At 41.6% G+C, this 26,541-nt stretch overlaps 1 protein-coding gene across 4 annotated transcripts in view; it reads left to right on the top strand.

Annotated features, from left to right (window-relative positions):
- neto1l (neuropilin (NRP) and tolloid (TLL)-like 1, like) overlaps positions 1-26,541 on the top strand; it is an 87,371-nt gene that overhangs the window by 36,509 nt on the left and 24,321 nt on the right. For all 4 annotated transcript variants that reach the window (XM_047568827.1, XM_047568825.1, XM_047568826.1 and 1 more), the window contains exons 5-6: positions 22,645-22,686; positions 22,946-23,073. In XM_047568827.1, coding sequence (XP_047424783.1) covers positions 22,645-22,686; positions 22,946-23,073 — 170 coding nt within the window. The remainder of the gene's footprint in view (positions 1-22,644; positions 22,687-22,945; positions 23,074-26,541) is intronic.

The following is a 26,541-nucleotide window of genomic DNA, read 5'->3' as shown; positions in this document are numbered from 1 at the left end:
AACCCCTGGACCAATGTCAGCCAACTATTTTCTTTTTCTTTTTTTAGTTTACGTCGTCACGGAAGCATGAATGCGGATACCAGAATTTCTTGGCAGAATAATAGGGGCGATATATCACTGAAAACCACAAATGTGAATCTAATGGTGGCTCTAGAGGAAATGTCAGGGTATCACCAAAGTCATTAGGATTCTTTGTGATTTTTCAGTCTGGACCGATGTAGAGGTAAAATTACAAGGTTGGTGAAGGGGCAGGCCGTCTTAAAATGCTCAAATGACATTGAGCCTGTCCATTATATAGTAATATATCGGGGCTGATATTTGGGCTTTTTACTGGTATTGGCATTGGTTGATACACAGGTGCGTTCGCCAATACATACACTGCAGGTCAAAAGTTTGGAAGCAACTTAAAGTTTCTGTTCACGTCCCTTTCTTAAAAAAACAGCTGTGAGTTCTATGTATTTTGGGATGGATTTACTGCATGATCAGACTTTGCTTTTATTGAAATGCACCATTTTCCTTAATTTACCTCTAGGTGTACATTGATGTTACCAGACGATTGCTGAATAAATGTCATCAGAAGAAAAGAAGGGCTTAGTTTTAGGGTACAGAACATTTGCAAGAGTCACAAAAAAACAACAACACCTAAAAAACAAAACAAATCACAGTTTGCATTATTCACTTTAACTCTTTGGGTTTTGAGAGTCTGCATACAAATATCCCTTGTGGAACGAATGCCTCATATATGCCATGCTGTTGTTAAAGCAAAAGAGATTCCTTTGAAGATAGAAGAACTCAAGACATTTTTACAATAATTATCAGGTATTTCTGATAAGTTGCTCTTTATATAATGATCATGTTTATTTTGATGCAGCATATACCAATGAATCTATAATCTTGTATGTACAAATTTGATGTTGCTTCCAAACTTTTGTCCATATATATTTTTTTATCTTGGCATCCACAGGCAGCCCTGTGCTGCTAGAGATACTACAGACCCATGCAGCCCATACATTGCTCCCCAACCAGCAGAGTGTGGGCAGCTAGAAAATGGAAAATGCTTGTGCCCTACCTTGTAACATATGTTATCGTTGTGTCATTGTACCAAATATTGGCTCAGAGAAATCCGCTGATGTTGAAAAATCGGTATCGATATCGGCCCTAAAAAAATCCATATCGGTCAATCTCTGCAGTAAAGTGTACAGAGTGTTCCTTGTGACATTACATCCACGCTAGCTAAATGGGAAAAGTTGAGAAACTGTTTTATAAACGCAGGGATGGATGTGATTGTGCCTCAGTGGTCACAGTGTGAACTCTGGCAGGAGTCCAGCCGTATTAGAAGGCTTTTCAGAGGCCCTCGTTGACTGAAATCACTAAAGATGCGTCCTTATGCGAGCGATTTCAGAGCTGCCATAAAAGCAGTGGCAGAACAAAATGGAACATCTGGACACTGAAAGCAGCAGACACATGCAAATCTTGAATGCGCGCATGCAGCCATGTAATTGGATGCAGTATGCGTTAATACATGAGTAGCATGCAGACGTTTAGACACATACAGACAAGGCACAGCTGCCCGGCCTCTTCCTGCAGGATCTCTTAACTACAGTTTGATCGACCCCCTTGGCAACATCATATCTCACCGGCCTCTCGAGAAATCCATCAGCGGTGACAGCCATCGGTCACATGACATGTGAAGAAGGTGTAATGAAATCTGGTGCGTGACACTCAAGCATCTCTGGCGTGTAGCGTGGTAACGGCAAGGAGGGAAGATGGACACATGTGGGTGGCTCTTAATTCATCATCAGCTCCCTGTGTGCATCCAGATATTTGTTGCTGTGCCAACGGGGACTTAATCAAGTGTCTCTGCAGTGAGTGGAGTGGTGGTGTATTTGTGCAAGCAAATCTATTTGTGTCTGATTGATTGAAGTGGAGGGATTTAATAACACATGCATTTAAAAAGGGTTTTCCTGTTGTGCAGATGTTGACTTTAATGAACAATTTTTCATTTTAGGAAAGATGTGTTTCCAGTTTAATCTCTATAGTTATCTCCTCGACTTTAATAGCTTTTGACCATATAAATATGGACAACATGTCTCCACTTTCTTGCATTAGCCAAACGGACAACTTTTTTTTTTTCCAACTCATGGTCCTACAGGACTGCTTCACAGATTGGGTGGCTTGGCTTTTTGTGATCGTGAGGTTACATCCTGTTTCTATAGGGTAAAAAAATAAAAAAAAATAGACAATATATTTTACATGTTTTAGTCCCACCCACTAGTATGGAGGAGGTGGAGCTTATGACCTATGCTGCAGCCTCCAGCCACCAGGGGGAGCTCTATTTGCTTTGACTTCACTTTTGAGGAGCTGTTTCCTCGTTCTACAGTCTACACTTGGACAGAACCAGGCTAGATGTCCCCTCGTGTTTCCATGCTGTGTTTAGCATATGCTAAGCTAACAGGCTGCTGTTGGAAGCACTACTGATCTTGGCATATAATTCTCTAATGTCCCAAGTGCTCATTTAATTATGAGGCTAAACATTTTTAAGCTAGTATTGATACCTACGTTTCTAGATTCTGTTAAATATTAATTAGCATTTATGCATTCACTGTCTTATGCTCCTATGAAACAAATTCAATTGATGTTCACGTTTTGCATAAAATCCAGATAAATGCATTTGTTAGGCATGTGTCAACTGTGTGTGTGTGTTGAAGAGCATGGGTTTGAAGTGCTGCTATATCACTGCTGTATTATTGATTATTGGCTTTCCAGTGAGGCTGCAGTCAAAGTAGATGAAAGCAGAGTAACCACGGCTGCAAATGTGCAGAACTGCTGAGCTTTTGGACGTGGATCAATATAATAGAGGGATTGACAGATAATCAAAGATTTGCAACAGCTCGACTTCACTCTGCAGCTGGAATGGATTTAGTCCATAGCTTCTGTGAAATACAACCAACGCTATCTGTATTTATTCCTTGGAGGGCACCTGCAAGATTTTCCAGACAGGTGCTCATTAGTGTGAAGCAAGCAAGGTTAAGTATAGTCATGTAAAATGTGGGCCGTTGGCAGGGGTTTCTGTGTTACCCGAATGAGCTCTTGGTGGACATTCGGCGCATGCAGCACTTATCTCAGACAACCAGAGTGAATTTATAATATGATGGATGAACTGTCGAAAGCTCGCTGTTGCTCCAAACCTGCCTTCACGAGCACAGGTCATGGACCGCAAGGTGAAACAAGAGTTCCTTGCCCCAAATCTTTTGATGACCAGTCCACTTTTGAAAAATTTTAAAAAGGAGACAAATGCAAATATAGATGGCTTCAAATTACTCAACGATTCAAATGAATTTCTAAAGCGAGCCCCATTTCTGTTCCGATTTCAGGCAGTTTAGCTCCTTCATTGTTCCCAAATTGCTGACAAAATGAAGTCCAACCCTGCGGTCACCCTCCACTGCCTTCTCGTCTGTTCTGCTGGGAGTTATGTGGAACAGCAAAACCTGAGGTTTCAATGCGCACAAAGAAATTTAGATTGTATTAGTGTGTAACTACAATGTAATCCCACTCTTGTCCCTGTGTGATAGCACTTGCTTATTTGTATGTAATGGCCATAGCTTGAAAGTATGCTGTGCCTCAAGCAAAGTACTCAGGCTGCATATTTGCCATTATTATCTTTAACCACTCTGGGCAATCACTTACCTGGCGATTTCATCCAATTTCATACCTAATGTGACATTTTGGTAGAAGTGAGACTTTTTTTTCTCCAAATAACACCAGCTTAACGATGAATTTATGCACTCGGGTTAGTAGTCTGTCCAAGAATAATTTGCTGACTGGCATGAATATTTTCTTGCCGTTATGGCCTTAATGCACAGTCGGAGTTGGTTGGCGGCTTAATCTATCAGGCTTAAGTGTTTTGGAAATAGACTGTGTAGAGAGAAAGACAATGGATCATAGTTTAGCCTTGGTACAATCAGTGGGGATATTATGAGGTTATGACTGAAGTTAGAGAGAAAATTAAACCAGCTGAATCAGACTGATCATAACCACGGTTTTGCTTGTCAAATAGTTATTATGGAAAAGTACCAGAGGAAAGAAAAAAAGCTTAGTTTCACCAAATGTAGAGGTACTTAATGGGAGGAGGGGTGTTCAAAATGGACTTAGGTTTCCCAATGCACATGGAGTTCCAATGCTTTTGGAAACACCAGCTGCACGAGTTTCCCCTCTGGACTCAGTGTGGAGAGACTCAGTCAGATCTAACACGGCCTGCACACAACACAAACTATATCTATTATATTCAGTCAATTTGAAACCTGGCACATCCCAACAGACGGGGGGGTCAAAAGAAAGACGATCGAAGATTTGTGCATGTCAGCGTGTAGCTTCACATCATTTTTCCTTCCTCGGCCCAGATTCCTGCAGTATTTTCTGTTGTCCCATAGTTAAGAAGCAGCAGCATGTCCTTGGTGACAGCAGAAAGCAGCAGCTTGGTGTTTTAATGTGTAAAGAAAGCGTGGTTATTAGTTGTTGCTCAGGGGGGAAACCCCTTAGAGGTCTAGGGGCACAGCTTAGCAAATAATAGGAGGAATTTTTCAAGGGGAGCAGAAGGTGTGTAGAGCATGTAGAGCTTCTGAAGCTGCTGTATCCTGTCGCAGGTGGAGACGGGGAGCTTTGAACCCACACAACAAGCCAGCCCCGTTCAGATACAGCTTGACAGAAAGCAAAATGATAAAGCAGTTAAAAATATTCGAAAATCGCATGGCTAAGTGTTTCTAAGGATTAACCAACGCATTCTGCGTCTCCGCTGAGCTCTACAATGCTTTTTTAGCAACTTTCAGCATTTTGTTTTCTGTCTGGCTACCACTATGTTTTCTTTACTGCCTCACCTATCTTTGGTTTATGTGAAGTAGCTCTCAAATTCTTCCGTACATTACCCTCCCAGCAACAAAATATAGACGGAGAAAGTTAACTACTAGCATCTATCAGCTGGAAGTGAAGTTGGTGGATAAGAAAACCTAGCTACATTCAGTCGGTAATGCACTGAGTGTTACTGATCGGCATGCTAATGTAGCTCGGTGTCTGCAGGCTGTGGAAATAGGTTGTGTTTGCTACCTATTTCACTGAATCAGCTTTAAAGGTCAAAATGTCAGCGCCGATTATTCCTCATTCTAGTAGCCAGGAAATAAATTATATGTGCAAGGAAATACTAAAAGAATAATTTAGCATTGCGTGTATTAGGTGACTTTTTTTCTTTTTTAAAAAAAAAAGACGAATAAAAATAAGGACACAGGAGCACAAGATATTCTAACTTTGAGGCATGCGGGTGTATCGACACAAACACTGGATGGTACATTTCGCAAACACAACACATTTTCCAAAGGTTTCCATGAAGAGATGAGATATATATCACCGGAGTGTTGACAGAGCTTCTCTGGAGCCTCGGAAAACAAAACATAACAGTTTGTTTCAACTTCAGATATGTACAGTCATTTGAGAATGTTTTAACTAATGCTGTCAAAAGATGTATTCAATATTTATATGCATGATTTCAGTCAAGTCAATCCTCGTAAATGCAAATTAATCTCACCATTTTAAATGTCTAGTTCTGATTTAGCTTGAAGGGATGCTTTTCAACTTATTATTACTCCCACCAACATCTCAGCTGCTCAGAAAGCTCCAACCCAGTTCCTGTTTCCATTTGTTTACTTTCCGTGCTTACTTTTTTTTTTTTTTTTTTGACAATTTTGACGCTTTGGGACGTACAACTACCTTCCACAGTGTAAAATGATTCACCATGGCCACACTTTAGATTCTGCTTATTCTCCACAACTTCGCTGCTGCTCGGATTCCTTCGTGAATTTCTACTCCTACAAACTACAATTTGGGCTGAAGTAGGGCCGGACATTGTTTCAGACTATTTTCAGTGTAGAGCTTCTACAGTCACACATGGTGCAATAGTACTACTGTGAGATGTGGTAAAGACGGAAAGGTCAGAAAAGTGAAGTGGCAGAACGAGTAAATTTGTGCCAAAAAAAGTTTGTTTTTTTGTCCCCAAGACATCCGCGATGTCTGGGGACAGTCCCCATTTTGGATTACCTGTCCCTATCTTCATAACATAATAACATGCAAACCTGTTCCACTACTAGTGTGGCATTATTCTACAATATTTACTCACCATCACAGTAAAATAGTCCGTCCTTAGTCAATCTACTGCATTAATTCCTCTCCCAACCAGTAGAAAATGTTGTGAACACATGATTATGCATGAAAAAAGAAAACATACCGTGATCCTGGCTGGGGCCACTTACAGAAAGTGCGTGTGTGAAATATTAATGATGTCAAAAGGAATTCGTGTTAACACGTTGTAAACGTCCTAGATTTTACTATTTAAATACACAAAACATTTAATTTTAAGTGGATTCAGGAGAATTAATTTGGATTAGTCCTTAACATATAATTAAAAACCCAGTTTAATTGAAGTACGTCTCCCTATTGTCAGTCTGAAAATCATGTGAAACTGTTGTGACTCCATCAAATTGCTGTGTAGAAATGTTTGATTCTGTGTCATATCCCTCTTGAAAACCATGCTCCACTCCTGCGCCAGACTGCCAGAAGTAGCTGGTGTCGTGTGTTGCAGGGATTATGTCCTCAAAGGGAACACGAATGTTGGAAAAGTATCCAGCGTGGCTGACACTTGTGATTGTTACAGCTTGCTCTGCCTTTGGTTTAATGACCACTTCCCATTAGAGCTCTTGTTGTGCTATGCTGCTGCACTGGTGGTGTAATATCCCTAATGCAGCCGCAAATCCTATTACGGTGCTTTTCGACTATTTGTCCGTCACTTTGGTAATGGAAGAAAGGTGGATCTTTGAGGACAAAATCTCAGTTTGACTCTGTGTGTATTAGATTCAAATCTTCATTCCCTCTCTTTCTATTTCTTCTTAATATATTTTCCTCCGCTAACTGACTTTGGATTCATTTAAAGGCTAATAATGGACACAGTTTTCCCTTGAAAGTATTTCCTAGCGTAAACCATGTCACCATAAATTGCTACCGCGCTAACATGGCAAACAATTTGCTCGGCATCCATCCCTTAAATCAGCACGTGTTTGTATTGGCTAAGTGTGTTTGCGGGCAGTTTATCACCACGCTGGGTCAAACTGCAGCCTGTAGCTGGCATAGAAAAGTCTGTGAGCCACTGATGCCCCCCTGGGCCCACTGGAACAGATGCAGAGCGGCAGTGAAAATTGAAACAGGAGTCTGGTACCTCTCATAATTCCATGACAGTGAAATGAAACACTATCTCAAGAAAGCAATCACACTCTTAAATTACCTTTCTTCGGGGGGCATTGTGTGCAGATCAGCAGAACTATTCTCGCTCTGTCCCTTTCTGCCGCCACATCTCTCTAACTCTAATGCTCTCGCAGACACTGTGCGCAGTAATGAGTGGCAGAGTGGCGATGTTGTGTTGATTTATTGCATGGCTGCCCAAATGGAACCTGGATGGAATGTGTCTGTCATTGGGGCGTCACTTAGATAGAAGCACCTGTGATGCCTAGGGACAACTAGCTGCTCCGTCAAGAATGGGTTCCCGCCTGGGCCATCAACAGCATACACAGACACACGATCGCTATCACAGAAATAAATAAATAAATAAATAAATATGCACCGATAAACCAGCACAATCATTCACACAGTTTGCTCATGATCAGATTTAGCTGCACAAACGTTATAGTCAAGGTGGATGATGGTATATTCGCCCATGTTAGGGAAGATTTATCGTATTTCTACCAAAAGTAGCAGCAATTATATGCGACTGTCACTTTAAAAAGAAAAGAGTATTGCACCTGTCAGAATCAGAATAGATGCAACATCCACCCATTCTTCTTTCTTGTTAGTATCTTAGTGCCTTCATTACCCACAATGGAGTGTGAGGATTTTTGAGGGGCGGGGCTTAGCTGGAGGTTGTAAATGTTGGTTAGCGTATTTCAACGAACTGTTTGGCAAAAATGGACGAGGAAAACACATATTTTAGAGAATATATTAGTACACTCACTCCCCGAGACCATGAGTGTTATTTTAAAAAGTTGACTCTGACTCTCTCACTCACTGGATGGACGATTTGTCCAAAGGAGGACACAGAGGGGACGAAGTCTGGTCTGTCTTTATAAATGAAGCCTCTCCAACGAAGATATTACAAGAAGTAAGTGGAACCACTGTGAAGGGTAACATAGTAAATGCAACTTCTGCTTGGACACCCCTGAAACATACAACTATTGTTGAATTAGCTTGCGATTAGCATTAGCATGTATAAAGAATCCTCCAAATATTGATTAGCTTAACATTATTTCAGTCACAATTTAGTCTAACCCACAACGTCATCCAGGCTAAAATGATGATGCAGCAGAAATTAACCTGATATCGAGTGTGTGCTGCAAACAGAGTTGTTGATGATTGTCTCACAACAGTCTTTTCTTTTAATCATGTTCGACCAGAGTTTTCTGTGACTGGCAGTGACTTGTATGCGATAAAACTTCAAGTTAGTTTTTTTTGCTTTTTCAGTTTCGGCACCAAAAAATACAGCACGAAAATATTTTCACAGTTGATAGCGACTGTGTTCAACTCAAGCTTTACTCTGTTTTGCCTCCAGCTAACGTTGTGATGTCACAGTGACGTAGGCGTCTATACAATAAAGCTTCTACTTTAACTAAGAGAAAGTTCAAGGTTTTGGTTGGATGTGAAATTTAATATTTTGTCAGAACAACTTGAATCGTGATAAATTGTCACATACATATCACCAATACCTTGAATATATTTTTTTAATATATTTAAACAATATATAAATTAAAAAAGATTTCAAAATGATGAATACATAAAATGTAATCCAGCTCCAATTCCAAAATGTATTTGCAAATGCAAAGTAGTTGCAGAATCTGCTGTTGTAGTGTAGTGGTTGTTGTCAGAGCGCGTTTCTCTTTAACAAAGTTTAGCAGCGTGCTTTAGTGTGTCGGCTTCACATGCTTGTGTTTTACTACACCACTTTAGAACCTTTCCCAAGGCTACCCACCAATGGATCAGTCGACATCAAGGGAAAGCAAAGTCTCTTGGTTTGATTTTGAAGGGAGGTTGTTTTTGCAGTGAAGCAGGCCAGGGATCAAACGTACACAGCAAAAGCCTTTTGACAGCTCTTGTTCAGTGCTACTGCATAAGAGGAAAAAGGCTGCATACAAATCCAGAGGCCCCAAAGGGATCTGCACCAAATCAGCTGACATAAACTGGCATCAGTGTCACTAGCGTAACACACCTGACCGGCTGCAGTATAGGTCACAAGCTCCGCCCCCTCCATGTTAGTGGATGGGGCATTAAAATACATGTAAATGTTTTATCATTATTTTTTTTTCAACAATGGTTTCACTCATTTTAGGTAATTATTATAATATTTATGCATGTTCAAGTGTAATTTGGATAAGTTTTGTTTGTTATTTGATGTATAGGAATGTAATTTGACATCATGTTGACCACCAGTTGCCATGCCAACAGACCTGTGGAGCTGTGAAAGTTATAAAAACATTTTTTTTTCCCCCAACTCTCTATTAATTTTTTCATTTTAAACATAAAACGAAAGAGAGTAGAGTAGAAATACAGACGCTATACACGATTAAACAAACACATTTACATTTAAGTTATATTAACTAATGTATCTAAGTACAAAACCAAAAAAAATATTTTTTTTCCTTCTACTGAGGGTTAAGATCACTTCTGAGACTTGCCATCGGACTATGTGTTGAGGTTAAAATCAACAAACTTTCTTTTCTGATTTTTCTGACATAAGATTTGAATAAGTTAGTGCTACCTTTTGTTTCTCATTGAGTCATATCAATCTTGACGAATGAAATCATACTATGTTCCATGTTGCTTTTCGCCATACTAACCACCACGTAAAAACTAATTTTAAAAGTAGTTTCAGTGTGTAAAACAACATTTCCTCGTAACTGCTGATCAGATTTCCCAGGTATCCAGGAAAATAGCATCAGTTTGGCCAATGCAAGGAAGTGGGGAAGCATCGTCGTATTTATATACAGTCTATGGTCTCAACGCGTCCACCTCCGGCTTTGATCTGTGCAAATGCAAGTTGTGTTACTTCGCAGCGATTGTTTTAGAAAAGATGCTACGCTGTTAAACTACCCAATTTACCGACAACAGCAGCATGTCAGTGCTTAGCAACAAGCACTCAAAACGCACAGGAGGGAGGAACGGGGGAGGTGGGCATTGTTCGCAAGGTGCCGGGGTAGGGTTGTTTCATTATCAGATTTGTGTCCTTGTCATTGTTTCCCCCGGGGTATTCTGGGAGGAAGGGTGGAAGGAAGGAGGAGAGAAGGAGGAGAGCAGTTAGCAGCTTGATCAATGGAAGAGCTGGAGAAAACACGCACACATACATAGAAGTCTGCAGAAATCCATCACTGTGAATAAAGGTGCAAAATGAAGTGAAACTCCATCCCTGTGACCAAATTCCCCGCTGTCCTCTCAAAGCAAACATCTTGATGGACACTTTTATTCGATGTGGCGTGCACACTGTACAGAGTATAAATAACTGCAGCGCACTCTTCGCAGGAGACGTGTTACAGGAACAGAATATCGACGGACGCGGGGACGAAAGAGACGGACGAGTGGACAAATAAGCAGATTAATTAGCAGATAGGAGGTTTTCTCCTTCAGTGACAACGTGCTTAATGGTCTGGAGAAAATAGCCACATTTTAGCAAGTTAAATCAAAAGTAATTAGAGATGCAAATGAACAAAACACACAATTAGGCTTATTACAACACATCAGTGCATATTGCAGTAATTTGGAGCTTGGAACTCTGTGCAGCGGGATTAAATTATTAAAAACAAAAAAACATATATGTATACAACTATACAATTCAGTTCAGATTTATTGATATCCCGTAGGAAATTAATTTTGCAGCAGGCATCAGAAACACAGTGGACAAGGACAAAATAAGAATACTACTTAAAAATACTATTAATAAAAAAACGGGACACATTAAAGTGCAAGGTAGAATTGAAAACAATGCATAAAGTGCATAATACTGAGAAATGAGAAGTAAAAGTGTGAAATAACTACGAATAGGTGCAAAGCATGAAAGAGGGAGAATGAAGAGTGTAGACCTAGTCCAGAAGGTTAAGTCTATCCATGGTGACGGGGATGAATGAGACCCTGGCACATATACAGAAATCAGAAAGGAACTAGATGACCCCAAGAGTCACGTTTGCCCTGCTGAGGTGCCCTTGAGCAAGACACCGTATCCGCATCTGCCCTTCTATAGCCGGGGATCAATAATGTATCGTGTGAATCATGAGTTCACGCACAAGGGCAGAGATCACACTGTTCCTGTAATGCATACGCCTCCGAAAATACTGTAACAGTCCGTCCTCGAAGCGTCGACGAAGGATTTATTTATTTATTATTTATTTTTGAAGGGATATTTCTGGATCCCAAACGCCTCCACTAGAAACACGCTGGGGTTAAGTGCTGTGCTCAAGGGCACTTGAACCATTAATGGTTGAGGGTACAGGTGAAGATTACTCAGTAGCTTTATTCTCGGGGGAATATCCCCAGTTTTGAGCTCATTTTACTATATTTCACATGCAGAGGTCGTGGTAACTGAGCTCAGTGGCATAAAAAAATAAACAGAAATGTTGTAATAGTATCAATTCGTACAGCATGAGACATACTATTTCTCTTTTCCTCTGCAGCCTAGTTCAGTACAGCCTTAAACATGACCACTGGTGGGTAGCTGGTGGATGACAACTGTGCTAATCGCCGTTCGGGGCGCGGACCCAGCTCAGTGGCCATGACTACACGGGGCGTGGTGAATCCTATCAGTCGCCGACAGATGTTGTGGCCTCCCCTATTCGCAGCCACTGTCCTGTAGAGTCGTCCGTCATCCGTAAGGTCAACAAGGCCCCGTCGAGTGTGTTAGTGACTGAAAACAAATCTGCAAACAGACTGCAACGTACACACTCACTTGCCACTTTATTAGGTACACCTGTTCAATTGTTTGCTAACACTAATAGGCAATCAGCCAATCACATGGCTGTAATCAATGCATTTATTCATGTAAAGATGATCAAGACAACTTGCTGAATTTTAAACCGAGCATCAGAATATGGAAGAAAGAAGATTTAAGTGACTTTGAACGTGGGATTTTCACACACAACCTTCTCTAGGATTTTACAGAGAATGGTCTGAAAAAAAGAAAATATCCAGTGAGCGGCAGTTGTTGATGTGAGAGGTCAGAGGAGAATGGGCAGACTGGTTGGAGATGATAGAAAGGCAACAGTAATTCAAATAACCACTCGTTACAACCAAGAAATGCAGAATACCATCTCTGAACGCACAACATGTCCAACCTTGGAGAAGATGGGCTACAGCAGCAGAAGACCACACCGGGGGCCACTCCTGTCAGCTAAGAACAGGAAATTGAGACTACAGTTCACACAGGCTCAACAACACCGGACAATAGAAGACTGGAAAAACGTTGCCTGGTCTGACAAGTCTCGATTTTTCTTGGCACACTTTAGTCCCTTAGTACAAACTGAGCATGGTTTAAATGCCACAGTCTACCTGAGTATTGTTGCTGACCATGTCCATCCCTTTATGACCACAGTGGACCATCTTCTGACGGCTACTTCCAGCAGGATAATGCACCATGTCACAAAGCTCATATCATCTCAAACTGGTTTCTGGAACATGACAATGAGTTCACTGTACTCCAATGGCCTCCACAGTCACCAGATCTCAATCCAATAGAGGAACCTTTGGGATGTGGAGGAACGGGAGATTCTCATCATAGATGTTCAGCCGACAAATCTGCAGCAACTATGTGATGTTATCATGTCAATATGGACCAAAATCTCTGAGGAATGTTTCCAACACCTTGTTGAAAGTATGACACCAAGAATTAAGGCAGCTCTGAAGGTAAAAGGGGTCCAACCTTTTACCAGCAAGGTGTACCTAATAAAGTGGCTCTATGTTTGTTTAAACCTAATGAAAAGTGTGCACTTACAACAGCAGCGGCGTGTTTGACAGAACACTTCTTTAGTTGTCACTGGAAAGGCTGGTAATGACCAAACTGCTGAAAGTCTTTCCTCTTCTTCTTCTCTCTATCTCACAAACCCCATCCACAGCTGTGCCTGGTCTGATTAATGGCAGCCATTCATTAACTTGATCCACCACTTTAGCAGAGATTATTAATCAGATGCTTATTTAAATGTCACCGCCGAGCAGCTGAGAGGAAATGTGGCCACGGGGAGATTGAGTATTTGCGGGTGGGCTGCTTGTCTGCATTAGTCTGTCTGTGTGTGTGGACCCTGTACGCTTAGCTCCTGAGCTATTGGTCCAACATGACAGCCATGAATTCTCATGCTGTTTTACATGCGTTGGCCACAACAGCTAACACTGAAGGAAATGTGTAGAAATGGGGCCTAGCATTCGGTTCCAAATGAGATGTATTGTGTTTCATTAATAAAACATTCTGTTGTGCCTGCATTATGAAAAGAGCAGCATGTTACTTTTGGGATCTTACCGTACACCTCTGCAGTGCTCAGTTTAATTTTTGTGTGCCCAAATGACACATGTAATAAAGAACATTTGCCACACAGCCAAACGGGGATAATCCGAACCCACTCATCGCTCTAGCCCATGATCTGTCCCTCTTCACGTTCCCACTTTCCTCTTTGTTCCACACTCCTGATGCTTCTCTTTGCAAGTTTTTGCAAACCGCGGCTTAGTGTTTTTGAGTCTTGTCAGGGGTTTACAGCTTGTGCTGAATACTCATGAAGTCTTTCAATGATCCAATTTAGGCATCCATGAAGGGCATTCTTGACCTGCTCTCATAAAGGATTCGTTTTTTTCCCATCATACAAACAATTTTCTAGTCATTTATTTTCATGTACACATCTTTACTCATATTCACAGACAACTCTAAAGCATAGATCATGGTCATCGTGGTCCTATGGGTTTGTTTTACACAGCGGTTGGCACGGCAGCTTGTAGTCATCTGAGTATCAACATTATATTACTACGCTAAAATTACAAGTCCTGTCCACGAACATGGAGTGGAGATTATGACCTATACCGCAGACAGACACCAGGGGGAGCTCTACTTTCTTCAGACTTTTAATCCAACTGTTATTGCCACTTCTCTATGGGTGAATATTGGTTAGATGTATCTAACATGGCGCCAATGAAACATGTGACCAACTCAGAACCAATCAGCATAGAGGGACAGCTCAGACGCTCCATTCCCTAGTTGGACAGACTCTGTTTAGCTTCACTTTAGAGGAGCATTCCCATCATCCAACTTTATACAGTTTATGGCCTAAACTACGATTCTAAGCTCTTTATTGTGTCTGAGCTCTGCAACTAATTCTGCATCTAGCAACTTTCCTTTTAATTAATAATAATTGTGCTTTTCATTTTGTGTTACTACGTGGCAAAAGGGCTGAATCTCAATAACCAACTTTAATTATTTACATAAACTGAGCTAAAATGCAACACTTTAATGGAATATTTGTCATTTTATTTAACATTTAATGTGCTGTGCAACAAGAATTTCTGTGCTTTTTATTTTATTTTATTCTTTTATGCCCATTGTACACAGACATAGTTTAGTCAGAATTCTATATTCAAGGCTTTTTGCTCTGGAAGTAGGCAAATACGTGGATGAATTGTGCAGACAGAGCCATGTAAACGTCTGTGTCCCGGACTTTAACGTGAGCATTTTCTGTGTTGCAAAGGGTAGATACAGTAAGCCCCTGAAGATTACATTCTTGGTCGAGCTTTATGAAGAGAGGAGAAGGCGTGGCCGTGAGTGGATGTGCTCTGAATTCAGCTCGCTCGTGCGAAGGCATTTATGTGGGGAAGTGCAGAAAGGACCATAGAGATTCTGCAGCGACTTCCAAATGTAGCGAGGTTAAATTATCTGCTGTGGAAAGAGTACACATAGTTTATGTAGTTCATCCATCATTTTACCAATCCATGTAATTGATTGAATCGATTAATCAAGGAGGACAGAGGAGATGAAGGATGGTTGGGGGGGGGGATGAAACCCACCTGATTGAAATTCAGCAGAAAGAGTCTAAAAAGGTCAAGGGTCGAACAGCAGACATTTACAGGCAGAGCAGCCTCCCCAGTGATACCTTTGTTGCTGTGTTCAGAGTCGCCCTTATCAAAGGTACATGAGATGTGCATGGGCGTGCTTGTGTGTCCACATACCTCCCCACATGCATGTCTTCCTCTTCGGTTGCTTGGCCTTGTGATCGTGGTTGGGTAAGTGAAGCCAAAGCCCACTAGTAAATCTCTGGCGTAACCAGCGTACATGACCTGAAGGTCACTGTTTCATTAACTGTCTCCCACTTTGATTTTCTCATCCCTCATGCCTGTCCGCTTCCCTGCTTGCCTAACCGCCCGCTACATCCACCTAAAGAAGCTCTGGAGGGCAACACAGACATGGATAAAGGGGGCGCCTGCTTTTGTGAGTCGTGCAGGCGCGCATGCATAAAGGAATAGTTTGGCATTCTGGGAAATGCGCTCATTAGCTTTCTTGATGGCTTTTCGAGGGGAAGGTCAATACTGCTCTCATATCTGTCTGTTAAATATCAAGCTTCATTTGAGGTTGCCACAGTGAGGTTGCCAGGTAACGGATAGTGACTTCAAAATACCATGGCACCCAGAACAAAAAAAAATAGTTCAGCACATAGCCTAATTGTAAAACCACATGTCATAACAACAGTGGCTGGAGAAGCAACTTTAGGACGGACGATGTCCATGCCTGAGGTGCCTAGAGAAAGCAATGTGACTTATAAACACACATCATATAACCTCCTGAGACCTGCATAAGCTGCAATAAAATCTAAAACTTAATGTCCCCGTATGAGGACGCATGTCCTCAGGAGATTAATATGTTATTTATGTTAATTGGTGAACTGTGGTCTTGTGATACCTTTGGTCAGAACCTGGCTAATTAGCATCAAAAGTGCAAAAAATGTTGTTTTTCCTGCTTTTTTTTTTATTTTTATTGACATATACAGGTTAGTTTCACATCAATCTTATGATATTCGAACCGCTTCCATATTATTGATGAGATGAATAGCCTTGTTAGCGGTTAGCAACAGCCACAAGTGAGCTATGGCTGCGAGGACATCGCACTTACGTCATCAACTTGCGTTTGTCAAATTTTTTAGTGAGATAGCAAATTCTTATTGTGGGGATTGTTTTTGGCGTAATAACATGTATAATAAGTTATTGCCCATTTTGAATAGACACCAGATTTGTAGCCACCATCTCCAGACAATGCTGCAGCAGCGAACCTTCTTTATGATCTCCTGGATAAGATATTCAAATTTGAGTTGGTACTGGTTCAGTCCTGGCTGTTGCCTGTTGCTTGTTGCCGGGGAAAAGGACATAAGCAGTGTACGAGGAAGTGAAGGTGCAACAGAGAGGATGAGGATCCGTGTTAGGCTAAAAACAAAGATCCACTAACTGTCCAACTCTCCCAGCTACATGCTCTTCAAAAGTTATTTACCAAGAGCTCCATCCTGTTTCATTCATTTTTTTTCTATCTGTACTTCAGCATGACTGAAAATAAGTCATATATTGCATGAAAGAAAAACCTGCTCTCTTCTTCTTTATCTCATGTTGTTTTGAGGCATAGACTGTATCTGAATATGGAACGCATCATCCATATTTAGATACAGTCTATGCCTCAAAACAACACGAGACAGAGAGACTTCTTTGAATTGGTGACACTTTTTTTTTTAACAGTGCATCTTTTGGTGCTTTCATGGCACAGAAAAAAACAAACCTATTGCAATATGTATATATCTACACTACTGGTCAAAAGCTTTAGAACAGCATCAGTTTCCTCTGGCATATTTGGTCAGAGCTTCATCCTACAGCAAGATAATGACCCAAAACTTTAGTCCAAGCTCGACCAGAACTACCTCAGGATAAATACTAGATGGAAAGCATGCATTTCTGGGAAGAACTCTGAAAAATATTTGATTTCCTTTTTAGAAAGAAAGGACGTCACAAGTGTATTCACACATCAGCCAACATTAAACTGCATAGATCTCAATAAAAAAGAAATAAATATTTGAGTGTTCTAAAACTTTTGACTGGTAAATTTATTTCACAGTTTTCAGCTTCTCAGATGTGGATACCTCTTGTTGTGTTATGTTAGTATGAATTAGAACTGGAATTGTCTTTTATTACTGTCATTTTGTAACAAAAAAAAGAGAGAAAAAAGTCTCAAGTGGTTTTAACAGTAGAGTGTATTTTCTCACTCGTGGTTTAAGACACTCAGGAGTCCCATTTATCAGCGAGTCTAACCAGTCTGTGCATATGTCTGCAGCAATTATTTTGAAAATAACAGACAGAGAATCGGAGCAAATGCCTGTTTTTTTCCCTCTCGAAAGAAAAGAAAAGTTGCTTATTTTGTTGGAAGTGTCACACTGTAAACACACGATCGCTCTCGCCAGCTCACCAGATGGTAAGTGGCAGAGTGGGTGGATTTGTTTGAGCTGAACAAGCAAAGCATTGCTTTCCCCAAAAGGAAAAGAAGAAAAAATGTTGTTCACTACCATTAGCTGTCCAAGGCCAGAGGTGCCGCTTTTAACACACAGCTCGGTATTCCCCATTCAGCTTTTTATAGATTGAATCATTTGAGCCTTCGCTGAAAGCAACAATTAATCAGGTGGGAAGTGTAGTAAAAGCCTCGGGAGAAACTCTTGAGTACACGTTAAGCATGTCTCCTGACTGCTTTTGTGTTCACATGAACGTTTTACCATCCCGGGCGGCGTTGAAAGCTCCAAAGAGGGAAGGGGTTTTCTTCTGGCTTGCTATGATTTGTCGCAGGTATTGTCAACACGCGGGGAGGTTTTCTTCTTCTGACTACAGAGCCTGGCAGAAATCTGGCCAAGAATCTCTCCTTTGATTATAGGTTTTATCTGGCGAGTGTCATCATCAAACACACTGCTGACCGCTCATTACTCCTTCATTCACTTCTCTTTTTTTTTTTTGTTTTTTTTTTTTTTGCTCTGTCACAGGGCTTGTATTGATTCCAGGTTTTCGGGACCTCGTGCACCCAGTGTGCACACGCCGAAGCTCTGACTCATGTCTAGACAGAAAAAATTAGTTCATGCACACAGACAAGAATAAAAAAAAAAAAAAAAAAAATGGTGACATTTAGGCAAGGTGTTCACGCTGCGCAATCAGGCCTCGTTTTCCACACTGAGCTCAGTCAGCGGCGGCCTTGTCTCGATTTAGCGAGGAACAATCAGATTTAATGTGAAGCCATTTTTTTGTGTTTCCTACATCTGCTGGGCTCCGTCCTCAAATGAACGCAGCCTGGAGATCACAGCTAACGGCGTACCTTTGAAAGCACAACTGCTCCGTCGCTGGGCTGGAATAAAATGGAAATCGTCAAGAATGTGTTTTAAGGGCTGTGGAGGTTTTTCTCACTTCAAAGACGGCGCTGTATGTGACGGCGTGGTGACAAGACGACTGTGGTGCCTCTAAATTTAATAGAACAGAACAGAAGAAACTTTATTTATCCAACAATGGAAGAATTGCATCCATGTTTCACGTTATTTATTGCTGATATTTTAAATTTTTTATATTTATTTCATATTTACTACTGTTCATCTCTACTCTGTGCCATTGCAGACAATATGCTGCTTTAGGGCTGGGCCATATGACCAAAATGTATATGATGGTATTTTTCAAAATTCTGCATCACGGTATATTACGGTATTATTATTTTTTCATATGTAATAACGTGTTCATGACATTTTCTACTGGTTGAGAGAGGAATTAATTTAGTAGATTGACTAAAGATGGAATATTTTACTGCGATGATTAAATATTAAATACTAACAGGTTTGCATGGCCCTGTGTTAGCACTGACTGCTGATGTGGAAAAAATAAATAAATATTATCAAGAAGAAACGGGGACAATTACGGTTTAATTTATTCTGAAATATTTATTTATATTTAAACATATTTAAATGGCTATATCTGTAATGTCACGGCTGCCGTAATAATTGTAGTCTACGCGCAACATTTTTTCTCTTGTTCATAAAAAGCTAAAATTGGGGACATTTTCAGGGACAGCTTTAGCCGAGGGACAGATCATCCGAAACAGGGACTGTCCCCAGAAATCGGGTACGACTGGTCACCCTAAAAAAAACAAACAAACAACCAACAGGGCACCTTTTTTGTCACTTTTGTTCTACTTCTTCTGTTTTCAGACCTTTCCATCTTCACCACACCTCACAGTGACACACTCATGACACAGAAACGCAACATGTGTGTTTAGAAGCGCTGCATTGAAAATGGTCCAGAGGCAGAATTATTTGGAAAATTTAATCGTTCATTTATTTATTTATTTATTTATTTGGATCCCCATTAGTCACTACCAAAAGGTAACAACTACTCTTCCTGTGGTCAACACACAAGTCCACATCACATCACCAAGACAAAAAAACAAACAAAACACAACAAAATACACACACAAAAAAACAAACATATGATAATAATAATAATAATAATAATAATAATAATAAAAACCATAATAATAGCATTCAAACAATAGTCTACAAACCGTTCATTACAGCTCACTCATTATTCGGATTAAGGGTAGTTCTGTGACATTTCTTCTGTACGTAACAGTTCGTTGTCTCGCTCTAGTTTTTGAGGCAGGAAGTGAAAAACAACCTTGTGTTGCATGCCTAGGATTTAAGTCATGTAAATCACTACTATATGACAGATGATGGTAAAGGACGCTTGGGATTTTACATAATTAAATATTTCTTATAAAACAGAGCAGAGAAATAACTGTCTCATCCTTCACCAAGGACCAACCTGAGGTAATGTGCATTTGGATGTTGTTGTTCAGGGCGAATCGAGCGTCTCTATTCTGGACTAACTGTACTTTTTCTAAATTTTTATTTGTTGCAGTCGACCACACTCAAATGAGTAACAACTAATGTCTGAACAATTTGAGAGACACATTGTTGTGGTAAAAACATCTCCTAATTACTTTCAGACCTTGGCAAAAGTCATTTGTCTGGGTCTTTTATCAGTTACTGGATTTTCATTCAGACTCTGATGATGACGTGCAAAAAAACTCCCACAAAAACCACTGGTGACGTAAAAGAACTGTGAGATTGTTCGAGAATCCTGTGTGAAGTCATCTGCAGAGTGATGCCGAGTCTTCGGGGATAGGTCACTGAGATAACTCACCTCAGCGAGGTGCTCGGATACATTGGTGTAATTTACTGCAGCATTATACACAGAGAAGCTGCTCAAAACTTCCAAGACGACTTCCCAAACTGTAACCAGACACTTTGTTTCCCAAGCTGTAAGACACAGGTTTGGTCAAGGATAAGTTTTATAGTTCCAGACGGAACAAACATCATCGAAAACCTTTCTTGAGGACATTTTTAATGCTTCCATTTATCTTATTTTGTCCCGATGCTGCCAAATGAAACGGAGATAAGACTTAAATATATGTGGTGAGCTTTTCACTGCCGACCGTATTCTCACTGAGACTTAAAGTAGCATCTGGCCTGTAAGTAAATACCGACTTTACGCCTTAACTTTATAACACGACTGTTAACGCTTCTCGAAAGTTTGAACAAGTCCTGACAAAAGTGGTCCCACTGCTTTTCTCTCTTTGCACTAATGACTGCATCTCTTCCTGGACTCAGGCATGAGTTTGCATACAGTGGAGAAGTGGAACAGCTGGTCCACCTGGAGCTAAACCCACTCGACCCTTCCTCTTACAGTCCTTAGCAGGACCGTCCCTACTGTGGACTCATTGAAGTTCCTCGGGTCAACAATCTCACAGGACCTGAAGTGAACCTCCCACCTTGACTCTGTGAAGAAGAAGGCCTAGTAGAGGTTGTACATCCTGTGTCACCTCAGGAAGTTGAACCTGCCCCAGGAGCTTCTCATCATCTTCTACTCTGCAATACTTCAGTCTGTCCTGACTGCATCCACCACAGTCTGGCTTGGATCAGCCTCCAGACAGGACAGGGACAGACTGCAGAGGACAATCAGGTCTGCGGAGAAGATTATTGGTACTGACCTTCCCTCCATCCAGGACCTGTACCGGTCCAGAAGAATCTCCACTGACCCCTCACACCCTGGACACAGTCTGTTCAGAAGTGGCATTAGAGAACTATACGCCTAAACCACACGGCACAAAAACAGCTTCTTCCCCCTGGCTGATGAACTCAGATATATCTGCTTCTATTATTATTTTGTTCTGAAAGCCTAATTTCTGCTGTACAGTTTATTTCTGTTTGCTTGTACTTTTATCCTTATTTATGTGCCCTTTCTTGTACCGTTGAGCAAACTGTATACTTGGCCAACAAATATGATTCTGATTCTGAAGTATCTTCTGGTTTTATGCATCCAACATAATTGGACCTAATTACTGTAAGACACAGCCGCAAATATGACTGATTAAAATCTTGAATGGAGCCCGAAGAGGACATCTTCTGCACAAGAGTTTACTTTATTGCCGGTGATTCAGTGGTGAACTCGCTCCCTTCGTTTGTTTTTCATTAGAGCCATTAAGAGTTTGTTTTTTGGTCAAAATGAGGTTTTCACTGAATGCATTTGCACTTTGCGTTCAGTCGGAGAAGATGTTTTGCCCAGAAAAGCATTATTGAAGCCAAATTAGGTTTTGATTACTCTGCTGGATGCATATTTAATATATGCGAGCCCCCACCACTTTCGTCAGTACTGAAGTATTACCACTTTGTTACGGACAATTCATGCACCCCTCGTGGTCTAGCGCAGCCATCAGGTTAAAAAAAAAACTGTAATCACCAGAGAGACTTTACTCAAAAAATACATTACATGTCATGTGTTTGTTTTCAGTCAGCACGCGCTAGCATGTTTACATGCAGGGCTATCGACCTTCACAGATGGTGCGCTAGTGGCCACCAAAGTGTTATCTTATTGCTAGCATTTAGCTTAAACCACTGCATCTTTTAGCCTCTCATGCCTGTTGTTTTTTTTTTAACATGTGGCTGACGTCTGGATGTGGAGAGAAATCAGTGCGAGAGGTGTTGATTGGAGAAGGGTTTTATTTTTTCAAAGCGTCTTCGAATATGAATGCTCTGGTAGGAGGTTTAACCAGCAATTTATAGATGATTGTCTTCTGTCTTCTCGGCTACGGTTTGTGAGATTAACGGGGAGAATTCTGGGGGATAAATATGCACCGCAGAGGTCTCCCAAAAAAAAAAAAAAAAAAAAAAAGCGCAGCAATCATGCATAATTAAATGTTCAAATGAAGAATCTCACACCGTAGGTCGTGTGTGACCTTTCAACAAAGTATTGCGCTAATAGCAGCTTTCTTGCGGGTGACTAAGAAGCGGAAGGAGTTGCGTTTAAAGGCTGCCGAAATAACTTAGGAGCGTGGGCAGCAATTTGTCATCTTTGCAGGAAGTTCCTTTGTACGTCGTAACACCTGGTTGTGTTTGCCTCGTTGAAGATTCTGATTTCGTTATCATATCATTAAAAATGAATGCTTCCTCTCCCCCCACCACCCCCCTCGCCCTTCTTCTGCTCTCTCCTCAGATCCAGACTTTGCAGACTTGGGAGTACCCCCACCTCTGCCCTGTAGGTACACTCCCTCTCCCTCCCTTTCAGTCTCTGTTTCTTCCTCTTCCTCTCTTTCCCCGTCTCCCTTCTTTACACCCTGTTTGTCTAAAGCATATTTATACTGTGTCTTCCAGTATGCTTCCTCAGAATTGACATTTTTCTTCTAATTTCCGTGTGCTGTGTTTGTGAGCACATGTTTGGTTGCTTGATGTGCACGCTTGTGTGTGTGTGTGTGCGTTCGTATGTGTTTCTGCTGCATTATGTGTGTGTGTTTCAGCCTGTCAGTACGACATGGTTGGTCCGGAGGGTATCGTTGAGTCCCATCAGATCACCAGAGACGGGAAGGCTGGTGCTGCCGAGGCCGTCGATTGCAAATGGTACATCCGCGCTCCGCCGCGCTCCAAGGTTAGTGACGTAAGCTGCGCCCCCCCATCCGACTGTGAGCTCCATTTAAAGACAAACTGGGAAGTGAAGTGTCACGCGAGACAAAATGGAGGTGAAACTCCTCCCGCTCCCGTTGGGATACTTCTTTCTTATTAATTAGCTGTTTGCATTCTGTATTTCTGTACACATGCAGCAGGATCAGAAGTTGCATCAGGGAGCTTTGATGTTGCATCTCTGTTTGTCTGCAGCTGTCAGCATTATCCCGATGCGAGTGTCTGTGGCTGCGGGGTAGACTTGTTTCCCCCGCTAGGGTCAGACAGATAGGCAGAAAGTTCTTCCTTGGGGTCAGGCGCATTTTTTTAATCAGCGAGCCGTTGCCAAGAGGAATAGAGGGATGGAAGGAGAAAGAGACAGAGATAGAAGGTTGCAAAGGGAAGGGGGAGTGAGGTTAGCCTGGACAGACGGGGCGAAGCAGGCAGCGGCGTTAGTGCTGATGAAATGGTGTTGCCATGCGGTCTGACCCCGAGGCCTGGCCTCACAGCGTGGATTTGTTTTCTTTGCCAGCAGTCGGTACGCGGCCCTGCATGCATATACAAATACAGACATGCATACACACACACGTGCACACCTTCGCCCCAAGCCCTAGTGCACACTAGAGGTTCTCTCTTATCTACAGAAGTACCTGTGCCGCATTAATGCCACGGGATTAAAAGTTTCCCCAGGGTAGAGCGCGGGGTGCAGGAAAAGGCCACATTTTTATAAATTCTACAACCTCTCGTGTGAGTCTATACGGCTGGATCCTACGCGCACACACAAAGGCCGCTCCGTGACTGCAGTAAATCCACTGCTCAAATAGCGCTGGCCCTCTTTTGGGTGCGTTTGATTTAATGGAATAAGATCACATTTTTACTTGGAGTTTTATGGCTGGAGCGGTTCTTTCAAGGACACCAAGTCTTATGAGGTCTGCATTTTAAGGAGCTACAAGATTTGGTCACATTTATAATACTGTAATCGTAAGTGTTGGGGTTAAATAAACCTGCATATGATAATACAATGGCTTTACGGTGCTCATAAAGGTCGTTTTAAAATGTTGTGGGTTTTCATCATGGACTGTATATTTTGATGGACAAACCCTCTAAAGTTTCCCTGAAGAGCAGTTTTGAAGCCTGGAGTGGTGGCGATGGCTGTCACAGTCTTGGCTATGCCTGATTCCACCTAGCTAATTCAGAAATGGGCGGACAAGTGGAATCGAAGTGAGTTGAGCGGTGGACGTCAAGGCACTCAAACAGGTCACACCTGTAACTATTCACACATTTAAGGGTTGATATATTTCAAAGGGTTGGGTTACATAAAAATTTCTCCATTTTACAGCTATCCCAGATAAAGAAATTAGCTATAAAGATTAATTCTTATATTGGACTAGACTGTAATCATGTTTATTTCTGCTGTGTCAGTGAACATGATGCTTATTTTTCTGTGGGCGGGGCTTAGCTGGAGGCAAAACAACCCACATGAACACGTTCATTAACACAGACTAGCAGATAAGGACACTAACATGGCTGGATAAGTAACCTCATCTGGGATTTCTTAAGATAGAGTAAACTACGTATGTGTCATATATGCGATACTTATATAGGCTAATGCATATGCCAATGGAGGCTATTACACAGGCTAATAGCTAATAGACTAATGTAAAAGTGACATGTTGTTTGCTGTGTCATGTCTATCAAAATATGAAGCGAATGAATTGCTACCAAAGTAGCTGATTATTTCTAACGTTAGCTAACTTTCTGGTGGGAGCCAACAAAAGCTATTTTGTGAAGGCACAAACATTTTTGATGATCGCCTCGGTCCAATTCGCTCATTTAATTGTGTTTAACCAAAGGCTTCTGCGATCATTTTGACTCAGAGTGACAGCTGGTATGCAATAAAATTCTAGTCTGGACTTATTAACCCCTACAACATGCTGATGACGTTAGCCACTGTGGTTTTTGCCTCCAGCTAACTACGTCTTTTTGTACTAAGACTTTTTCCTAAAAGTCAGACCTCATGTGGAGCCACATCATAAGTATCTACGTCATGGTGGTTAGCCATAAGTGGCTATTAAGCCGATTGGTGAGAATGCATTTCAGATTTAGCTTCATTACAGCTGATGCTGCCATAGGTTATCATAAAACTTCCACGTGAAGTACTTAATCTATTACTTTTCATCATGTTACATGCGTTCATTTTCCTGTAACTCGCAGAATTAAAGTAGCTGCATTGCCAGATTACAGGTGCTGAAATTTATTTCACTCGACTTCCTATAGTCGGATGACGTTATTCATCTCTTTTTGTGGCCACTGCAGAGGTCGTTTTGGGGTTATACAGGACACATTATGGAAGCTATTAAGCTGGGTTCCATCCCAGATGCAAACTCTGATTAGGTTCATAGTATTTCAGGGTTTTCATACTGAAGTGCAGCCTTTTGTACTGTACACACACACACACACACACGCACACACCAGCTTATGATATGAGTTGCTGATATCACTGGTGCGACTGTGATTCATGGCCACAGCGGTTGCTGTTATCGGCCATATTCTTCAGGTAGCATATTTCCTGCTAATGCCCTCGTTTCCCTTCAGAAAATGACCTTCATATTCGGCTGCTTTGAAACCCAAGGCCATGGGAACTAATAAGACCAGCACCATCCACCTACAGACTTTTTACTTATTGTCAGCCCTCATATGGAGGCACACAATAAGCGTTACTCTGAAACATGTATTAATAGGGACTCTGGCCCTTTTTAAATCTCGTGGTCGATTCAAAAAAAAAAAATGTTACATCGATTTCTTTAGTCCTTCTAAGTGGAGTGCCTAAGAGAGTATTTTGCAGACACAACTGAAGAGAGCTATAATTCAATAGGGAAGTGCATTACATGCATGCATCCACGTGTGCAAGGACGGGTACGTGCACGCAGCAGGGCAAGCGAGCCTGGCAGTATATGTATTTCACTTGACTGAAATGTCACATTTTGCACCAGAGAAGTGCCTCACAGGGCAAGTTGAGGGCCAAAAGTCTGACAGGCTTAGTACGAATTTATCTTCGCACACATGCAGTCCTGAAAGCCCTCACCTGCACCGTGACTCCTCGCTCTCAGTTACCCATGAAATATATAAAACCTAGAGTGTCCCTCTCTCCGCTTTGGTCCCTCGCTTCAAAACGCATGCATGCTCACATGCTACTGCAGAGAATGCCTGTAAACGCATCGCTGCGTACGTGCATGCGTGGTGTTGCATCGCGTGCGCAGGGCAGGGGCGTTCATTTCCCAGTGCTGATACAGTACTGCACTGTACCCAGTGTGCCAGAAACGGCGGAGGGATAATGACATCCCATACTGTAGGCTCTAATTAGACTGCACCGGAGCACTCCAGAGAGAAGGGAGGAGAAGTGGGTACAGGGGAGGAGGAAGAACAAGAAAGGAGGGGATAAGAGGAAAAAGACACT

The sequence above is a fragment of the Mugil cephalus genome, chromosome 18 (assembly GCF_022458985.1).
Source record: "Mugil cephalus isolate CIBA_MC_2020 chromosome 18, CIBA_Mcephalus_1.1, whole genome shotgun sequence".
NCBI lineage: Eukaryota > Metazoa > Chordata > Actinopteri > Mugiliformes > Mugilidae > Mugil > Mugil cephalus.
The sequence above is the reverse complement of the archived record's forward strand: the minus strand, read 5'-3'. Positions and strand labels throughout refer to the sequence as shown.